The sequence below is a fragment of the Gigantopelta aegis genome, chromosome 6, assembly GCF_016097555.1.
Source record: "Gigantopelta aegis isolate Gae_Host chromosome 6, Gae_host_genome, whole genome shotgun sequence".
Taxonomy (NCBI): Eukaryota; Metazoa; Mollusca; class Gastropoda; order Neomphalida; family Peltospiridae; genus Gigantopelta; species Gigantopelta aegis.
Window position 1 is genome coordinate 59,040,862 of NC_054704.1, and position 21,858 is coordinate 59,062,719.

At 35.9% G+C, this 21,858-nt stretch overlaps 1 protein-coding gene across 1 annotated transcript in view; it reads left to right on the forward strand.

Moving 5' to 3' along the window:
• Nucleotides 1-21,858, forward strand: part of LOC121374648 (glutamate receptor ionotropic, NMDA 3A-like) — a 72,014-nt gene that overhangs the window by 38,151 nt on the left and 12,005 nt on the right. The window contains exons 4-6 of the mRNA XM_041501756.1: nt 8,755-8,888; nt 16,097-16,247; nt 21,182-21,472. Coding sequence (XP_041357690.1) covers nt 8,755-8,888; nt 16,097-16,247; nt 21,182-21,472 — 576 coding nt within the window. The remainder of the gene's footprint in view (nt 1-8,754; nt 8,889-16,096; nt 16,248-21,181; nt 21,473-21,858) is intronic.

The following is a 21,858-nucleotide window of genomic DNA, read 5'->3' on the forward strand; positions in this document are numbered from 1 at the left end:
AGATTTATTACCAAAAATAATGAAATAAAAAGTCGATTACAATAGGGGTTGCGATTGCACTGCAAGTACAAAGCTTATTGTAATTCGCGCTTTAATAAGTTTGAGAAAAATTATTTCCACATCGTAAAATATGTTTTAATCGTCTTACAAAGGCGATATGTAATGATTAAAAAATAATGAAATAAAAAAGTCAATGACAATAGGGGTTGCGATTGCACTGCAAGTGCAACGCTTATTGTAATCTGCACTAGCCGATTACAATAAGGGTTGAAATTACAATAGTGGTTGCAACAAGTCAAATACAAATTCGAAGTTTTAACCTCGTAATGAGTCTCACATACAATTACGTAATTTTAACCTTGTAATGAGTCTCACATACAAATACATAATTTTAACCTTGTAATGAGTCTCACATACAAATACATAATTTTAACCTTGTAATGAGAGTCACATACAAATATGTAATTTTAACCTCGTAATGAATCACGTACATATACGGAATTTTAACCTCGTAATGAGTCACATACAAATTCGAAGTTTTAACCTCGTAATCAGAGTCACATACTACTACGTAATTTTAACCTCGTAATGAGTCACATACAAATTCGAAATTTTAACATCGTAATGTGATTCACATACAAATACGTAATTGTAACCTCGTAATGAGTCACATACAAATACGTAATTTTAACCTGGTAATGAGTATCATACAAATACGTAATTTTAACCTCGTAATGAGTATCATACAAATACATAATTTTAACCTCGTAATGAGTCATATACAATACGTAATTTTAACCTGGTAATGAGTATCATACAAATACGTAATTTTAACCTCGTAATGAGTCATATACAAATACGTAATTTTAACCTGGTAATGAGCATCATACAAATACGTCATTTTAACCTCATAACGAGTCAGGAACAAAGACGTAATTTTAACCTCGTAATAAGTCACATACAAATACGTCATTTTAACCTCGTAATGAGAGTTAACCTCGTAATGAGTCACATACATGTACTAATTTGGCCACTGTTTTAGGTCCTGTTGACATTGTTAATTATTTATTTGTAATGTACATATAACTTTTAGTAGCTAGAATATTCCTGGAGGTTTCGACTTGTAAGTTAATTGTAAACTGTCAGAAAATATGACTAAAACCGCTTGTTAACCTGAGTTGGTAGGAGTGTTACAGTGGTGTTCCAAATAATATTTATATGATCTAACTCGTATTTGACGACACTAGTGTGTTTAATGCTGTTTCACTCGCTCTAGTCTGTGGCACTTGGTTCCATACTTTTGAAAGGTTTGCACCGTTCACTTGACGTTATCTCTGATATGCCTTTTCACAAACGTAACGATTACATTGTCTGACACCACATCATCCTTCTCCAAATAAATAAATAAATAACCGAGCAACTAGATGAGGATTCCTGACAAAAAGACTTTGGAATCCTGATAACTAATTGGTAAGTAGTGTTTAGATCATAAACACATTGACTCCAGGGCACTAAGCAGCTTATATCACGTAGCCACCTGGGATGCGTCCTTTGATGTAGCCTACTGGCATATTAATGCGATGAAAATATCTTCTATTTTGCATACTATTTATTTATTCAGTATTTATTTATTTATTATTTAAATTAAAGATTACATTTTTAATCTTCTCAATAATAAAATTCAAAGGTTTTAACTACGTTCAATAAGTCGTGTTGACGCTAACAGTCCAAACGAGTTTTACACATATTCCAGCCTATCGGATGAGATGATCCACATAACCCACTTCACCACCGAACAGACGCATTAAAACGGCACACCCATCAAAAGACACTTACACCCTCAAGTCATTTATTTGCTTTGAGTTCGCCATTAATATGCCACCGGCATCGGTGGTGTCGTGATTAAACCATCGGACATAAGGCTGGTAGGTACAGGGTTCGCAGCCTGGTACCGGCTCCCACCCAAAGCGAGTTTTAACGACTCAATGGGTAGGTGTAAGACCACTACACCCTTTTCTCTCTCACTAACCACTAACAAGTAGCCCACTGTCCTGGACAGACATCCCAGATAGCTGAAGTGTGTGCCCAGGACAACGTGCTTGAACCTTAATTGGATATAAGTACGAAAATAAGTTGAAAGGAAAATAAACATGCCAATCTGTATTATATCCAAAACAAATTATTCCCAGGGGATCACGTGACATGATCTACTTAATGCACTAGGGAGGAAAAAATTAAAAGTCGATGCAAATAACACCAATATAGTATGTTTAATTATAATGGCAATATTTCAAGATAGTTTTTACACTTGGAAATTATATGCTCGAAACGTAAAAGAGTATATACCTAGGTATAACCTTTTAGAACAGTAAAGACGTTTAATATATCCAAAGAGTATATACCTAGGTATAACCTTTAAAAACAGTAAAGACGTTTAATATATCCAAAGGACAATACCGTTTCAGCAGAATGTATAAATTAAGACTATTTGGCACCATTGTACTCCTGGTTCTCTTATAGGACTGCGTCATATGGGCTTACGAAAACAGTCATAATATTGTAACTGTTCATAAATATTAAATTAAGACTATTTGGCACCATTGTACTCCTGCTTCTCTTATAGGACTGCGACATATGGGCTTACGAAAACAGTCATAATATTGTAACTGTTCATAAATATTAAATTAAGACTATTTGGCACCATTGTACTCCTGGTTCTCTTATAGGACTGTGACATATGGGCTTACGAAAACAGTCATAATATTGTAACTGTTCATAAATATTAAATTAAGACTATTTGGCACCATTGTACTCCTGGTTCTCTTATAGGACTGTGACATATGGGCTTACGAAAACAGTCATAATATTGTAACTGTTCATAAATATTAAATTCTTAATATATATTCTATCAGTTGAAAAGGCACCCCACTATTCATGATATATGGTCTCACTACACAGATAACTTCCGGGTGAGAGTTCATCACGGTCCACTATAGTTCCTAATTGTGACATATGTTGTGGTTCACATATTCACTTCTAGGAATTGGGGAAGAATTAAAACAATATGCATGTTTAATGGTAAGCCTTCTGGCTGTATTTTGCCTATGATATTTTGTAATATTGTGCAATGACCTTTTGGGACATGGGTGCACAGCGCAACAGACAGCTGGAGTGAACCGGTTAATGGACCACCTGTTCGGACCAGTATTACAGCCAGATGCAGTCATATAGCAGAAAACTGAGACGGAAATGTTCTCAATTTTGGAGTGAAAATAAATGCTTACATAATGTATGTTCGCAATGGTGTATGCTGTTAGTGCCAACGAGAACCCGTTCTATTGGCAATCTTCATTTGAAGTTGGGCAGTTTAACATGAGTTTCAATGGCAGATGACATCTGTGTAGTGAGACCTATGAATACTAGGAAATTGACCCCCTTAAATGAATTATTCAACAAAGAATTATACATGTTTAGCCTCGTGTTGTATCTGACAAACTAAATCATCGTTTGTATTGCAAGGGTTAGTTACACGACTCTTCTGTAACTCGCTATACATGTACTTATAAATGGGTGAATATGTCGAAGATGTATTTAACCAGTTAGGTACAACCAATAGTTGGATGTCACGAAACTGTTTAACTATGTCTTAATCAAGTTAAATTAAAACAATCGCTGTTATCAAGAGGTAAAACGTACACTAAATTTGAAGAAAACATCAGATTCGAAACATATCTTATTATATTACAACAAAAAGCCTGGACTACATTATTAAATTTTAGAAGATCTATTACTCAATAGTTGAAATAGAATGTTGACATTGGAACTATTCCCCAGTAGTAGATCGAACAGGTACACTATGTAACAATATGACATTCGAGTCTAATTTCACTTTTAATTCACGTGTATTTTCTTCATTAACTCCTGTAAAAGAAAGTATAAACAGCGTTTCCTTGCTTGTGGCATTTTCATACCAGTCCCTGGATAACGTTATTTTCTACACTAATTTATGAAATCAATATCAACCACAGGACTAAACTGATAACGAATAGTATGTAAGGGAGAATCACGGAGATGTGCGGATTTATTGAGAAAAATATAGATACTCCTTTATTACTATTTTTTATTTGCCTCAGACACACACACACACACACACACACACACACACACACACACACACACACACACACACACACACACACACAGATACATATGCATATACATATACATATACATATATATATATATATATATATATATATATATATATATATATATATATATATATATATATATATATATATATATATATATATATATATATATATATATATATATATATATATATATATATATATTAAGAGCCGAACGAGCTATATCTGACCTGCATCTGTTTGAATATCTGGGTGGGTCTGGGTACTGTGCTTATTAGCGCTGGGGGGTGGGGGGGGGGGGGTGCCTTTATGTCTGAAACGTATTTTCATTTTTCTTTATAACCAGAAATCTCTCCTCATCGCCCCTTTATATTTTACGAATTTCACGAAACTGGGGAGATGTCCTCCTACGTGAGTGATCAGATATATCCAATAATGTAGCAAGTCTCCACACCTAACTTCTGATATGTGAAATGAGTTCACCGTACATTCCTGCAGCTATCGGTATTAATGTGTTGTTTACGTGTCATATAATACTTCCCGGTTGTGTACCCATCCGTCTTGTCATGAGCAGATAACTCTCATGTGGGCCAACTCAATTTCCGGATGCACGTTTTGGACGTGATCGCACCAGATTACAGAGGACCGATTGACATCAATTTTCCAAATAATAACACAAGTCTTGTGCACGCAGTCAATATTACGCAGACCTTATGTTGTAGTCTAGAACATTCCAATGCTTAAAGGGCAGTTATTATTTACTGTCAGGAATAATAGCATAATGTAGAAGCTTTATAAATATTAATGACGTGACAAGCTTTGAGAGATCACTATAGTTACGTCTAGATGCACGTTAAATAATTTTAGTTAATTTGTGCCCGTCTTGCTGCTAACTGTGCCGGGTTAGTGCGAGAATTAATGTTTAACGTTTAACGACGCCCCAGCACGAAAAATACATCGACTCTTGGGTGTCAAACTATGGTAAATGCAAAACATTAAGGTTAGTTCGCGAAGTGTAGTTGTTCACGTGCTACCCTCACCACCACGGTCACATTTAACAAGCAGAATCACAAAACCACATTAAAGTTACAGTGTCTGGTTACCATATAATAATATCATGCATAAATATGAAATACAAGTTCAACTGCACTTTTAAAAAATTCGTGTGTGTTCGCTATTAACGGAGAACGTCAAAAGTATACGCTCGATTCGTCGCCTGTGCGGCCATTGATCGGCAAATCACAAACGACAGCCTGTTGTCATTTTCAGTTAACAGGTGCGTTTGCGGATTTGAAATTGTAGGGTTCGTCTCAAAAAATGAAATGAGAATTCTTGCGCTGTACAAAGAATGTTCGCTTGAGGATACATACTATTCTTTCCTTAAAACCGGTTTTGATCTTGACAACGTACTATCGACAATCGTACTTTCCTATTTAAGAATTCATAGTTTGTTTCGTTTAACGACATCAGTGTTAGAGCATATGGATTTAATAATCATCTGGTTTTGGTTGTCAAACGTTTGGTAATTTTGACATATAATCTAAGAGAGGAAACGGGCGCATGTGCAGGAGGGGGGGGGGGGGGGGAGTACTGGGGGTCGAAACCCTTCCCTTAAATTGAAATATACTTTCTGGGGGAATATGTCCCCATATAAACTTCTATAACCCCCATCCCCGCTGAAATCCCTGCACACGCGCCTTGGAAACCCGCTATATTTTAAAAATATTTTGTATCATTTATATGTACCATCCCACAGACAGAATATCAATACCATGGCCTTTTATATACCAGTCATGGCGCACTGGCTGGAACAATCCCGCCGATGGGGATCGATCCTAGACCGACCGCGCATTTAAAAAACCCACCACATTTTTAGGTCTAAGTAATGAATAGAAATAACATATAGTCTTCATAAATGTTACGTATATCGAACATACCGCCCTCTTCCTCTACCCCTAGAGCGTTACGTAATTATTAACACCCCCTTATATGTAACGCGTATGCCAACCGCTGGTCACTGTCAAAAGTTCAAGTTTGGAGGTATGAGACGACCCCTCAATTTAGACAGTTAAATTTGTTCAAAATCACGCGAGAAGCTCAGCGCCTGCGCAAATCGCGGAAATCCCCAGTTCTACTGGCGTCCCGCTAATTGAAGAAAAACAAGCTGGCCGTTGGGTTTGCAATTGACCTAGATAATATAGATAAGTGAGCATTGCGAAACTATAGCGATGTGGTGGGCCTTTTATGTACCAAACAGAACTGGATCATCTATTCTAAATGCTTAAATAATAAAAATATTCCAGACACTGCAGCTTTAAAGATGCTGTCATCATATAATTATATTCTGAAGTCCAGCTAGTCATTGTAGAAACATTATATATTATTGGTACGGTTAGCTTCCCAGAAACACATATTTGTTTGGGTTTTTTAGGCCTAATTTATAATCGTTATGTATATGCATTTAACATACTTGACTATCCAAAATAGTCATCATAATAATCTGTGTTTTAAAATCACTTAAACATATATAGTAATCATTGTACATCTGGGGTTTTTAGGCCTAATTTATAATCGTTATGTATATGCATTTAACATACTTGACTATCCAAAATAGTCATCATAATAATCTGTGTTTTAAAATCACTTAAACATATATAGTAATCATTGTACATCTAACTTAAACGTATATAATACCTGTCAGTATGAACCAAAATACATGTAAGAAATTGTGTTTTCCAAAGTATCCATACATATGTAATACATATACTCAAAATATAGAGTAGGACATAATACATGTGTCCAAAGACGTTTTAGTGTAATTCATACCAGATATACACAACCACGTTCTGTAGTCAAAGTGCATCCAACTAAAAGTCCCTGCGCGTGCTGTAACCTCACCGTGGTACAGGGGTGTAACATTCTCTTTGAGAATGGCCAATACAGCACAAATTCCCTTGTTTTCTTCGAGATACAATTGAAATTTTGAGTGAAAGTCAGTATCATCTGTTATATTTGTATTTTTGCACAGTTCTTTACACTGTGTTTTTATTTAGATCTTGAATTTTTATATTGATGTTGATCATCACTTTATTTGTTTGCATTACCATAGTTTGACACCCAATAGCCGATGTATTTTTCGTGCTGAGGTATCGTTAAACATTTATTCATTCATTCATTCCATTCATTCATGTGGCAAATGTACAAAAAGTAATTAACCCGCATTAATCGTTGCATTCGGACTAAAAGGTGTTTTACTTACAAACCACCTAAAACGTCACAAGATAGATCCGGGGAAAACACCGACATTCGTCACCCAAGTCTTTGACTTAAAACTGCAGTAGGTTTGAGATGATATAATAATAAAATAATTAGTAAATATTTGCATTATTATATTTCTATTTCTATTTCTATTAAAGAAAATATTACAAATTGAACTGGCATCTTCAAATACACTCGTTGTCAAATATATCGTACTCATTTTAGATGGGTGTCTTGCACTTGTTTGCTGTGTAATTTATTTACTAAGGTCACTACTTGTAGTTACTGAATAAAAACAATATCCAAAGGATTTTCTGTTTTCTATAGTAAGCTCCTACAAGTAGTAACGATACGGAGAATGTTGTGTTTTAACTTCTCACTGCGGACATGTAGCATAAGAGCCCTCATGGCTTTACCATTCTGGTTTAAGTTAATCTACCTTAGTTTTATTTTTGGTGATATGAATGTGAATTACCGGTAGAAACAAAGAACCGTATTTAATAATATTCTCCTATAAATGGCCGTTTAAAAGTTAGCTTTGTTCGGTGGTGTGCCCCTGCGCGTGCTGTAACCTCACCGTGGTGCAGGGGTATAATATTCTCTTTGAGAATGGCCAATACAGCACAAACTGAGTAAAAGTCAGTATCTATCTGTGATATTTGTGTTTTTGCACGGTTCTTTACACTGTTTTTGTTTAACTGTTGAATTTTTATTATCATCACTTTAGATTTACATTTACCATAGTTTGACACCCAATAGCCGATGCATTTTTCGTGTTGGGGTGTCGTTAAACATCCATGCATTCATTCATTTTTACCATAGATTGACACCCAATAGCCAATGTATTTTTCGTGTTGGGGTGTCGTTAAACATCCATTCATTCATTCATTTTTACCATAGATTGACACCCAATAGCCAATGTATTTTTTGTGCTGGGGTGTCGATAAACATCCATTCATTCATTTTTACCATAGATTGACACCCAATAGCCGATGTATTTTTTGTGCTGGGGTGTCGTTAAATATTCATTCATTTCATTTCGGTGGTGTGCATTATGCGATGGGCATTTACATTTGGGTTATCCAGACACTCTTTTTAGGAAGCTTAATCGATCCAAACTAGTTTTGTATGTCAACCAGTAGTAAAGGGCACTTATACTTCAAATATAATTGCCAAAAAAAGCAATGAAGTGACGTGTTTTATAGTTGATAATGTGTTGAAGGAGTGTGTGGTTACTGGAGTGGTTGTTGTGATAGTTTGAGATGGTTATGTGATGTGAAGTGCGCTCGTAGTGATGCGGAGTAAAGTTTCAAGTTCAATCACGTATTTTTTCATATCTTTTCAGCTGCTGAGCATTCGAGTAGGTTGTCTTCCCGGAAGTGCTGTCGAACAGTTTTTGAAGAAAGTACAAAATCGACTCGCGGACTCTTCGTCTCGTTGGAAAGTTAAAAAAACCGACATTGGGATCAGAATGGTCATGTTAGTCTTTTCTTCTTTTACTAGTTCTCACATTCGCAATGGCTTGTCCATATTCACGTAAAACATCATGTTTTCCCCCATTACACGTGTGTCATATCCTTAAACTGATATCCTTTCTGTCGACTTTATATTCTATGTAAAATGGTCTTCAACGCCTCTGCTTTACGATGCCCTTGCCAAAATACAGTTATCGCATTATAGGCATATTTGTTCATTTTACGGTAGAAACTTGCTTCAGACGAACTTTGGCACTAAAGCCATTCTCCTTTCGGCGAGTATTTTTCGTGCTGGGGGAGTGGTTAATCCTTTCGGTGATCGCCTTCATGATTATTGCTAGTCGGTTGTTCATACTTCAATCAAATATTAATTCTCAAATGCAGCCATAAGGCACCAAGTTACTTGTGTTTAAATCCATTAGGTTGTACTATACCAAACAAAATCCCATAGGCGACCATGTTAACGTTTGTGTTTAAAAATACTATAATTGTGCAATATATCAACCAAATTATGACCCATAAATAGCAGTTATACAACACTACCTGAAAGTATTAACTGAAGAAAATTACACCTTTTATGGCTCATTTTTGATATATTTTCGATCGGTGTTTATAAAAATAATTAATGGTAGCTTTGTTAGAAATGGGTACCCGTGCTTATTGGGATGTATACAAGGTCAGGTTTATGGTGAGGCTACGTACCCACACAAATTTACATTTATTGAGATCTGTTTAAGGTAAAGTTTATGGTGAAGGTAGGTTCTAGCACCATTGTGACATTTATAGGTCACTTTAGGGGTCATTTTAGAGGTCACTGGTTGTCAAAATCAATATTTTTGTTTACATTGTTTCAATATATACTCTGTCAAAAAAGAAACGCATAGGCGAAATATTGATGGAATTATCTCTTTAATACAAAGTGGCATAATTTCGTTATTTATGATCATATCACAGTCGAGTTTGACATGAGTATATGACAATGTTCTTGCTATGGACTGACGGCAGTGGATGCGTTTTCGTCACTAAACAGCGTCGCACGAGGGCGCTGAAATCAGTACCTTGTGTGGCCACCAGCAGCAGCAATCACTGCGCGACATCTCCTTGGCATAGACTGAATGAGTCTCTGAATCTGGGCACGTGGATTCTTAGCCCAGTTGCGGAAGCGTCTGAGGTTCCAGGTTACGCTGGCGTACACGTCTGTCCCATAGATGTTCAATGGGGTTGAGATCTGGCGATCTTGATGGCCATGGCAGCACATTAATGTTTTCATTCTGTAGGAAATCCATTGTTACACGTGCCGTATGCGGCCTGGCATTGTCCTGCTGAAAGAGTTCTCTCCAAAATGGGAAACATGTGACTGCGAAGAATTTCATCCCGGTAGCGTACAGCTGTCAATTGCCTTGTACGAACACAAGTTCACTTCTGCCGGTGTATGAGATGGCTCCCTACATCATGACACTCCCTCTACCGAATCTGTCAACTTGAGCGACGCCGTTGTTGGCAAAACGTTCATTGCGGTGTCTATAAACACGTTGTCGTCCATCACGTCGCTGTAGAAGGAAACATGACTCGTCACTGAACCATACTCACCGCCAGTTTCCCAAGTTCCACCCCTATACATTCGTGCATCAGCGAACACGTAAATGTCGATGTTGACGTCGCAGGACTGGGCCAACATACGGTCTCCTAGCTCGTAAACCAGCTTCTCGAAGTCGATTCCGAATGGTTTGTGCAGACACCTTTCTCAAACCAGGTATGCGTCCAGCACTGTTCGTTGCTGTGGCAGTTCGATGATGCAAGTGCAGAACCCGGATGTAGCGATCTTGTGCTGCAGTTGTTATGCGAGGACGTCCACTTCTGGGCCGGTCTTCAGCTGATTGAAACTGCATGATCCCATGGCTAGTGGATTTTATAAAAATTCTAGAAGCCCTGATTGTGTATTCGTCCAATGTAATAACCCTCGTCATAGTAAACAGTATTCTTAAAAAAAACATCAGATTCTGTAATAATATGAACTGACCTGCATTAAGCAGCCACCTGTATTAAACAACCACCTGTGTTAAAAGGCCAACTTGATACATGTCCTCCTTATGGTGAATGTTTAACACAGTTTGACTGTATATATACGGATGGCAGAATAAAGAACCAAAATTTATCACTGCACAACTTTCTAAGTGTGACAGAATAATAAACAAAGCTGACATCTCTCAGTCAAACCCACTAACACCTACAGATTGTCAACAAATGTCTCAGACTTCCATACAAGTAATGTACATGGCAACACCCAGACATGTCACTATCAAATCTGCTCAGCTTTAACATGTTGTAAAATGTCCTTTCCGGAACTTGAACATTGTGACATAAAATTACCACTGCATCAGTGAATTAATAGTTAATTTTAAATGAATTTAAATCATATATATATTAAGCATGTTGGGGCTTTTTTTTATTATTATCTCAATAATGCATCATATCTCACAACCCTTTTACAAAAAATCTATCAAACAAACTTCATATATATTATGAAATTGGTATAGAATTGTATTTTGTATCCATTCAAGTAAATATATTGATAACGTAATGAAAGCACTTTGCTAAAAGATGTTTAAATATACATGTTAAAATTGTGTTTAGGAGGGGACATTTTGTTTAACATGCAAAATCTTGTGTATTTACAGAACTACAATTCACACAAACACAATAATTATACAAATTAGTTTTTGTAGGCTATTATGCATGTACTATATGATTAAAGTTTTGTAACCTGCCTGTATATATTTATTTGACACCTGTTTAGGAGGGGACATTTTTAATGGAAATTTTTAGGCACTATGTTACAATAAACATCTCAAAGTAAATAACAAAGTTGCATCGATTTTTGTTCTTGTCACAACTGTAGGTGTCTATTGTGATTATAGTAATACAAAAATAATTGTTGTAAAATGTTATTTGAATTATTTATAGGTCAATGTTCATGACAGGACATCTTCAAATTTTTTTTAACGGAAAACAGGGTTAGTTCTTTAAAATACTGTAAATTTATAACACAACATCCAGTTTTGATATGGTTGGTCAAACAATGTTTACCAGTAGTCTGGTATTCAAATAAATGAAAATAAAAGTATCTATTTCACATTATATTATTATTAAAATAGTGATGGAATAATGCAAAAATGCAAATGAGAATTGTAAATGTGTTATTTTGATATATAAATATTCACTACTTGATGAAAAATCTAATTATTTCAATAAAAATTGGTTTGTAGGTTGCGATACCATTCACACAGGTACCTATAAAATTTCAGCAGAACAGAGCTTTAAATTTTAAAGTTATGAAAATTTTATTCCAATCGATGAGCAGTGCAACCTTTCCCGTGAAACTACCCATACACACATTTTCTTTCATACCAAGCATGAAGCATAATTATACTTGAGTTCTGGTTGAATGCAGGCAAACATATAACGTTATTAATGGTTTGCTATCTTGGTCTCCCAAGATACGAAGCTTTGATACCATTTTGGTTGTCATCAAATACTGAGCAGGAGTACTCCACTTGAAACACTGATGTCACTGATCGGAGTGGGCATTGTGGATTTCCTGAACCAGTTGATAATTCGTATGGTGATACGGATTTATTGATAAAGCCAGGAAGGAGAGAAGACTCTGGGGGTGTTTCTACCTATCAAGAATGCCTCAGCTACATTTGAAAATAGCTAATTTCTAAACATACTTTCTAAATATTCCATAATTTGACAGTGGTCTACCTCCTGCTTAAGGAGGTTGGAAAAATAATTTAAATGTAGCAAAACAAGGCAGATATGTACTCCATAATACACATGTACTGCAGTCCAATGCTGCTATATATCAATCATAATATGAAACTGGTTAGTTATATGGCAATTGTTCATAAGTTTAATCATAAAAACCAAAGTCATACCATTTTAATTGTTGCTAGAATAACAGTGATATTGTCTTTAAGTAAACAATAACATTATATCTTAAATATTGATGATATTCAACCCCTCTCACCCATCCCCCAAAAACAAAAATAAATAAATAAAATTATAATAATTTGTCTTAATTTGTGTCATATAAGTTTGAATGATCTTAACATGACTGGGTACCTACCCTCTGAAAACCTTGCCCTATATAGCGTTAAGCATGTGTGCCATTTTCTAAAAAAAAGTGCCTGAAATTTTGTTTGGCCAGTCGTTTAGAAAGAACGATGGGATCTGTTTAAATTCCCAATAATATTATATGAAGCATATGTCATTTCATTCTACACCAAAACCAAAGATTAAACGAAGACATATAATAATATTATACATTCATATTTTATAGTTATTCATAAACATCTTTGGAATAATTAGTTAACTTTAAAATATCATCTGACTTTATTCAGGTTGAGAAACAATCAATTTAGTGAGTACTTCTATGTCTTTGGGTAGGGCCTGACAGAGGAAACAATTTTGACATACCATTCAAAACATGCACATTCCCAGCTAATGCACAGGATTATTTTGTTATAACTGCTATACCAATGCAAATTATAATGGCCTGTCAATTTATATGTATTGTAGAGCCAGTTATCTATATTCAGTATCTAGTAAAATGTATAGCAAAAAATTAATATTATTGTAAAATAAATGTATTTTTCGTTCCAGATATCCCAGTTAACTTGCAACTTACACTGACCAGTTAGATACAGTTAATAATCAAAAGTAAACCTTTAATAGCAATTTCAGGAAATAACCTAGACTTACAGATTAAAAAAACAAAAACTCGATTTTGACTCTAACTAGCTTCTAAAATGACACCCAAAAGGTCAAAATGGCATGATTACCTACCTTTACCATAAACCATATTCTATATAGATATCAATAAAGGTCAATTTAGCATGGGTACCTGCCCTCACCATAAACTAGTTAGCATGTACACTGTAATGATCTAATGCTAGCATATCTATGAAGAGTGAACTTTATGTAGCATATTTGTAAAAGCCCTACTCTCAAAGTTGTGAAAAATGTAAAAACTTAATTTTCCCTAATTAGACCCTAAATGACCTTAAATTACCTCCAAAATGACCTTTAAAGGTCACCTTTGCGTGGGTGCCTACCCTGACCATAAAGCGCACCTACCCTCACCATAGACCATACCCTGTATAGACCTCAATAAGCATGGGTACCCATTTCTAACAAACCATGCCCCAAAATGAGGACATAACATTTTCCTATTTATCTCCCACTTTTCTTAAATTATGGATCTACCCCTGAAATTTCAATCAGGAAGCAACCTCCTAGATATGTAATGGATATATCTATAAACCAAAGTAACAATATGAACATTATTAATCAATATTATTAGAAAGAATTAAAAGAAACCAATGATTTGTGTCATTTACAGCATATTATATATTCAGAAACAATGACATTCAGTTGACCTTGAAAATATAGGTCAATTGACCAATTTTGAAAATCCAGAAAATCAAAATGTTAAGTTTGAATATTAAGCGTCATAAAAACATTTTTAAAGAGTTCAGTCTCCCCTATTACTGAAATTTGGTGTCTGTCCCGTGGACTGTTGTTTTGGGGTAGCAGCAGATCGAACACAAAATTAATGTACCGGTTTAGGCAAGTAAGAGTTACAGATGTGAAATCTACACATATTTTCACATAAGAATCAATGTTCAGTTTCCTGACTCTCCGACAGATAAATCGACCTGGCTCCCGGAATATCCTTCTTTCCTTGTTGACCAAGTGAGGAAATGTTAGACACCAAATTGTCGTAGTTTAAAATGTCGTTAAACAAAGAAATCCGGTTTTTTTCATTTGTTACATGCAGATTTGTTTCAAATATTTGTGAATTTCAAAGGAATGTTCCAATACAATTATTATAGTTTTTACAACTTGGTCTACTTCACCTTTACAAAAATATATAATAATTGTAACTAATATGGTTAAAAAAATAAATACATTGCAAGAATTAAAAAAAAACCCACAGTGTCATATTGGTGCCATGTTGATTTATATTATTGGTGAAGCATTTCGTGTTTCCAGCAGCCTGTCAGTTTCCGTTGTGGTTAGCTCAGTTATGAGATAACAGAGATTAATATAAGGCACACGTTATTCTTCTATTTCAAATAGTGCACCTGTCACTTCTAAAGGTGACGTACATGAAGATGTTAAATGTCAAGTGACGCTTTTTTCTGTAGGTTGCCTTACACCAAATCAACTTCCAGTGTTGATAATGTTGAACTTAGCTCTATATTTAAAAAGATGATGACAATATTGTATATTACTTCAAGTAAATGGTCTGCTATTTGCAAGTTAAAACATATAAGGAATATGTTTCGCAGTTGCATTTTGTTGTTGCAGTATTTTCCCAGTATTATTCTGTTCTTTGGTAGCTAATAATTGCAAATAAGATATTTATCAATACCATATACCAAATAAAATACGAAATAAATAATATAAATAACAATATTTAAAAACAAAATTTAAACTGCGTTCCTATAGCACTATCAAACAATAACTGAACTATCGTAAGGGTTTATTGTTACATACGTATTTATATATTAACTTATGTGTTCATTTGTTAAATCATCATCATCATTATTATTATTATTATCATCATCATCATTATTATTATTATTATTATGTTGTTGTTGTTTTCTTTCCTTTATGTATAAGCAATTTTACCACTATTACAATAGCTGCAATATTTTACACATCCGGGGTTACGGTTTTGTGTGTGCATTTAAGAAGCATTGTTGTTGCTTTCTTTTAATCACTTGAAACTATTTCATCAAACGGCTGAACATACTCATATGCTATTTATTCTTATTTCACAATATATAGTGTTCAGTAGTACTCTTTCATTTTACATAACGTTTGCATTTATGTACTAAATTTTAAAGAAAATGGGTGTGGATATGCGAGCATTACTGAGAACATTTTCATTAGTCACTTTTTAAATTGGTTTTCATTTTGGTATACATTATTTATTAGTTTAATGGACTTATTGGGGTAGACATAACATAGTTACTGCCCAGTCATTTAACTATTACTTCGCTCCACACATTAGAGCACCCATTCAGTATGAGTCATCATATCTACTGCAACATTTCAGAGTGACGTCAGTAATTGTGACAGAACGTTGTTAGTGCTACTCCATTGACGATGTGTCTGTATAAACTAATTTTCCTATTTCAGAGAAGGAAAGCTGGATGCCTATCTGGGAGATTATCCAATTTTAGACTATGCAAGGGCTCATTTAGCGCCAAACTGTGAACTCAAGCTGCTGTCGCAAGTGTTCGGCGACGACAGATACGGCATTGGCATTCCGAAAGGGTCGCCGCTCAAAGTATGTCTGGTTTTCTTGTATATTAGCTATCATCATAATTGTAATAATATACCTACATTCCATAATATATACCTACGTTACATAACCTAATTAGAAAATGTTTATTAATATACTTTCCCTATAATATACATTTGTAAAGTAACCTAAATATAAAAAGTCCACTATTACACTTAATTTTCATAAGTATTTGAATAATACCAAAGTATAAATGCAAATTCATTTGCTGTTAAACTTAATTTGCATATACGCCCGTACAGTAACATTAATGTCCAAATTAAACAATTACGCATAAATATTTGTACAATATAAATGCAACCTTTTACCATTACCACGTACATTTATTTTTTGAGTGCAATTTGTATAACCCTCGTCGGTGGGGCCATTGAACTATTTCTCGTTCCAGCCAGTACACCATGCCTGGTATAACAAAGGCCATGGTATGTGCTGTCCTGTCTTTGGGATGGTGCATATAAGAAATCCCTTCCTACTAATGAAAAAACGTAGCGGGTTTCCTCTCTAAACTATATGTCAAATTACCAAAACAAAACAAACTTTATTATTTATTTTTAAAACTGGTTTTCTCTTATTTTCTATATCGAACCAAATTACCTAATATTCAATCAGGAGGTTAAGATGGAGTAAACTATATTTCATTCATCTAATATTTCTATGTAATACGTCAGTTGTGACTAATAGCCTATGTATGTTTATGCTGGGGTGTCGTTAAAAATTCATGAATGTATGCGTGGTATTCTTCCTCCATCAAACTCACCCAACAGGCCTAGAACCAACAGAGTTGTCTTCCACCCGTACACACATCGATATTGTAACATTATTTTTTCATTTGTCTCAACGCTTGGCATAGCAGGTATTATATAGAGAATAATACATGAGTGGCCGTTAGATACCATTTATGCTAGCACCGGCCTCGGTGGAGTCGTGGTTAGGCCATCGGTCTACATGCTGGTAGGTACTGGGTTCGGATCCCAGTCGAGGCATGGGATTTTTAATCCAGATACCGACTCCAAACCCTGAGTGAGTGCTCCGCGAGGCTCAATGGGTAGGTGTAAACCACTTGCACCGACCAGTGATCCATAACTGGTTCAACAAAGGCCATGGTTTGTGCTATCGTGCCTGTGGGAAGCGCAAATAAAAGATCCCTTGCTGCTAATCGGAAAGAGTAGCCCATGTAGTGGCGACAGCGGGTTTCCTCTCAAAATGTGTGTGGTCCTTAACCATATGTCTGACGCCATATAACCGTAAATAAAATGTGTTGAGTGCGTCGTTAAATAAAACATTTCTTTTCTTTTTTTTCCATTTATGCTACAAATCACACAGACAAAATGACTAACTAATGAGGTTTCGTCACAGGCAATCGGCACTTGAGTGGAAAATTAGTAAACTTTGAAACTGGCGTAGTAGGGTGTTGACAGTGGGGGCTATGTCCCCCCCCCCCCCCCACATACACCCACACCAGTCACATCAATTTCCCCCGTTCCACTTATTTTATTAGTCTATCGCCTCATACGACGCATAGGCAATATGCCCCCCATCCTCCCCTATATAATCCTGGCAATGTCAATGAACTGTATTTTGCATCACTTTTTAAATTACCCAAATTTCTTATTACTCGAGCTAGGTGGACAGGTGACGTAGATGGGGACAGACAACTGTATGTACAAGACATGACGTTGACATGTGAAACCAAAGCTTTAGAGTACCATCCCCACCATCTGTATATACCCCTGTCCCACCCGGTGTGAGCTACAGTGATTGATCGTCATCAGACAGGACATACGAGTTGTGATTAACTTGATAAAATAATGTGTAGTTGTCAACTAACATTGATCAAACTTAACGATTTGACGATACAAAAGTAATCATGGTCTTTTACTATGTTAGAATGAGTGAGCTGAGATGTACTACGTCAGACAAAGGCTAAGTCACTGCTGTGATTTATTTGGCTTTGAAAATGACACAAAGTAACGACTTGCCTTAATGGAGAATAAATTTGAAGTTGATGTATGGGAGACCATTAGTTCCAGCAGTAATAATCAAATAGCAATCGCATCTATCGACGAGACATTTAAAGCTCTGAATATAGCAATAGTATGTCACACTTCTGCGTTATGTGCTTCATCACACATCGCACGTGTTATAGTTTTCAGGATGTGTATGTATTAATAAGCTCACAATATTTCAGTCAATTGAAATTATACTGGAGTTTGCTTTCTTTTGCTTGTTTGTTTGTTGTTTTGTTGGGGTCGGGGGGGGGGGGGGAGGGGTTGACGGTTTGTTCTCTTTGGGGGGGGGGGGGGGGGCCATAGGGTTTTTGTTATTTTGTTGGTCCGTTGGCTTTTTATTTTTACATTACTAGTTTAGAGATATGACATTTTAAAATGTATACTCATATATGTTTAGTGGAACTTGGTTATTCTGGTCCCTACTAAAGATACAGTAATGATATTTTTTTTGTGGCTGTATAAAAATTATAAAGTCTCTGTACACACAAAAAACAATGTATGATTGGAATAGGTAGATGTGTATAAATGAATAGTTAACTGTGGCCGTAGGTCAAATCGGGTTTAATGTCATGATAATCATTCATGTTGTATTCCATATTTTAAACATGGATACGTTCAAAAATCTGCATGACAAATCCGTTATCCTTGATCAAGACCATATCACAATGCAGATTCGAATGGGAATTTGGCAAAATAGTGGATGATTTTATGAATCTCTGTCTAGCGCCAAACATAGATATCCAACAACATGTCAAACCGCACCATTCACCAGATGCTTCGAATCATGCTGCGAAAGGATACATGTCACTACTTCATCATCCACTTTCCTCACTTACCGAAGATCCTCTCCATCTGGATCGCCGTAGAGAAGCGCCAACTTTTTCGTCAACCTTTTTCTCAGGACGTAGGGATTAGTCAGACTAAATTTTAGGCTACCGTTACAGTTCGACGTACTTTACTTTGGCAGCCCGTCAAAATAGCTCAAATCATCTGAAATCGTTTCGGCTGAACAGTCAGAGTTTATTTTTGACTCTGATTTTTGTTCAGACATGAGTAAAATGCACAGAGTACTTCTTTTGGCTTTAGGTTCTAGATCTAACTTCTAACTTAGTATTCTAAATCCCGCCCACCTCATCGCGTACTCCTCCCCTCTTCTGCCCTGGACCCTGTCACTGACATATCCTGAGATTTGGCCAAAGGTGGAAGTGCTTGAACCATGTGTGGATAGAAGCACATAAATAGAATCAACAATCTTGGCGCTCTGTCGACAGAAGCAGTTTGTTTGTTTTGTTAACGACACAACTATAGCACCTTGATTTATTAATCATCGGCTATTGGATGTCAAACATTTGGCAATTTCGACATATAGTCTTAGAGAGGAAACCCGCTACATTTCTTTCATTAGTAGCAAGGGATCTTTTATATGCACCATTCAACATACAGGATAGCACATACCACGGTCTTTGTATAAAAGTTGTGGTGCACTGGCTGGAGCGAGAAATAGCTTAATGGGCTGGTATATTTGTTCACTTTAACTTAGTGGTTTTAGAATGCATGTCATCCAAAATTATTGTTGCCAGACAAAAATTGCTGCCAATCTGAAGGCTTCATACATATCAGGGTGCTCATATGGAAGACAGGTAATGTGCTTAATGGTGTGTGTGTGTGTGTGTGTGTGTGTGTGTCATAATACAGCTTGTTAAAGCAGAGCACCATGGAATAGCACTAAGTAAAATTCCTACATGAAATGCATGTAGAAAGCTAAGCTCTTTGTGAGTGTGAGGTATCAACAATGCTGAAAACACTTCATTTTTGTGGGACTGACATTTTAGTAAATCTTACCAGAGATTCTTTAACTGTGCTAAAACTTGGCACAATGTTAGGCTGTCAGATATCTGTTGGCACAAGTCTTTAACCATGCTGGAGTTTTTCTTTGTTTGGCTTTTTTCCCAAATAGCAAACTGACCAGGCTAGCCTCATAAGACTTTTAGAACTTCATAATATACTTGTACATGGTTGTACATCATGACATCAAGAACTCAACTATGTGTTCAGCAATAATCCTATTCCTATATACAAACCTTGAAATCACCTTATGACGCCTACAGCATTAAGAATTATTCCATCCTCAGATATTAATAACATAACCGTCGTTATGTCTTTGCAAATTGTTTGATTCATCAGTACGGCAATGGTTTATAAAGATAGTTTTATTCAGATATGCTCTGTTTCAAAATTTAAAATACAATCGTCGGCACTGAATGTGATGTATTAATAGTAGGCAAGTATCTTTGAGTTGGTTCATATTGAGGTCTCTGGTATTCATACTAAATTCGGTTCAAGTTTGGATTTTCTATTTATCTGTGTTTGTCTGCTTTGCTAGTCTTCAAATGAGGCTATGTGTTTTCAAGCAACTTCAGCTAAATGTTTGGGGTTTTGTTTTATCATTGATACCATTCATTATCAGTGGCTGTGGTCCAACACATTTACCAGAAACATAAAAGTTCAAACATTTGCTCCACCAGTGAGAGCCACCTCCAGTCTATCAATGTTGTCCCAAGCTTCATTCGTCTGTGTTAGGCTAAATGGTGGTTGAAAAATATTAAAAGTACTCGTGGTAGCTTCTAGTTTCAGGAGATATAAAGCTATATCATTTGTCTTCAGCTGGCAATATGACACACCCTGTCATGTTATTTTCAGTGTCTGAATTAGTTTAAAATGTTATGAATGTATTAATTTTAAATTTTAAGAAACGTAAAAGCTGAATCACATACCAGTGTAAACTTTAATATAATAATATTACATTATTAATGTGGTTATGTCAATTCAGGTGTCGCTGTCTAAAAACATGAAGTACTAATCAGTATGTCGTCCACATGTTACGTTATTAATGTGGTTATGTTACTTTAGGTGGCGCTGTCTAAAAACATCATGAAGTATCACCAGAGCGGCTACATCGACGACCTGACGGACGTGCACTTCGCGGACGCCCAGTGTTTCAAGCAGAGGATAACGCAGGAGGATTCGCAGCTGGAGGTGCAGCACCACGCGGGACTCTTCGTCATGATGTGTGTGGGCATCCTCGTCGGGGTGATCGTCTGCCTCATAGAGTACGCCGTCTACGAGTGGGTCGTGCCCAAGGCAAGGAGCGCCACGGGACAGAGCAAGTGGAAGAGTTCGCACGTCATGTTTTTCAGTCAGGTTCGTGCTAATCGTGCTCACAGGCATCACGTTTTATATACTATGAAATCCTTTACTTTCATTGTATAAATGTCCGTGGTTTTGCTAAAAAAAAACCCACAAAAAACAACAACAAAAACACACACGAAACATTTCGAATGAGTACTTAAATTCATTGTCTGAAATGGTAGTGTCATAAATCATATTAATTGCATACATGTATTATATAGTTGGTGTGTTCCTAAATTCGTTGACTGCACTAGTTCAGGAATTACATAACAATTAGACCACCAGAAACAAAAGAGATCTCACAGTATAATATAAAGTAATTTAATGGGAGAATTATGCACCAGAATATATTTTATGAGAGCTCCAGACAATTATGTCAGTGTTTTCCATGTAAGGTA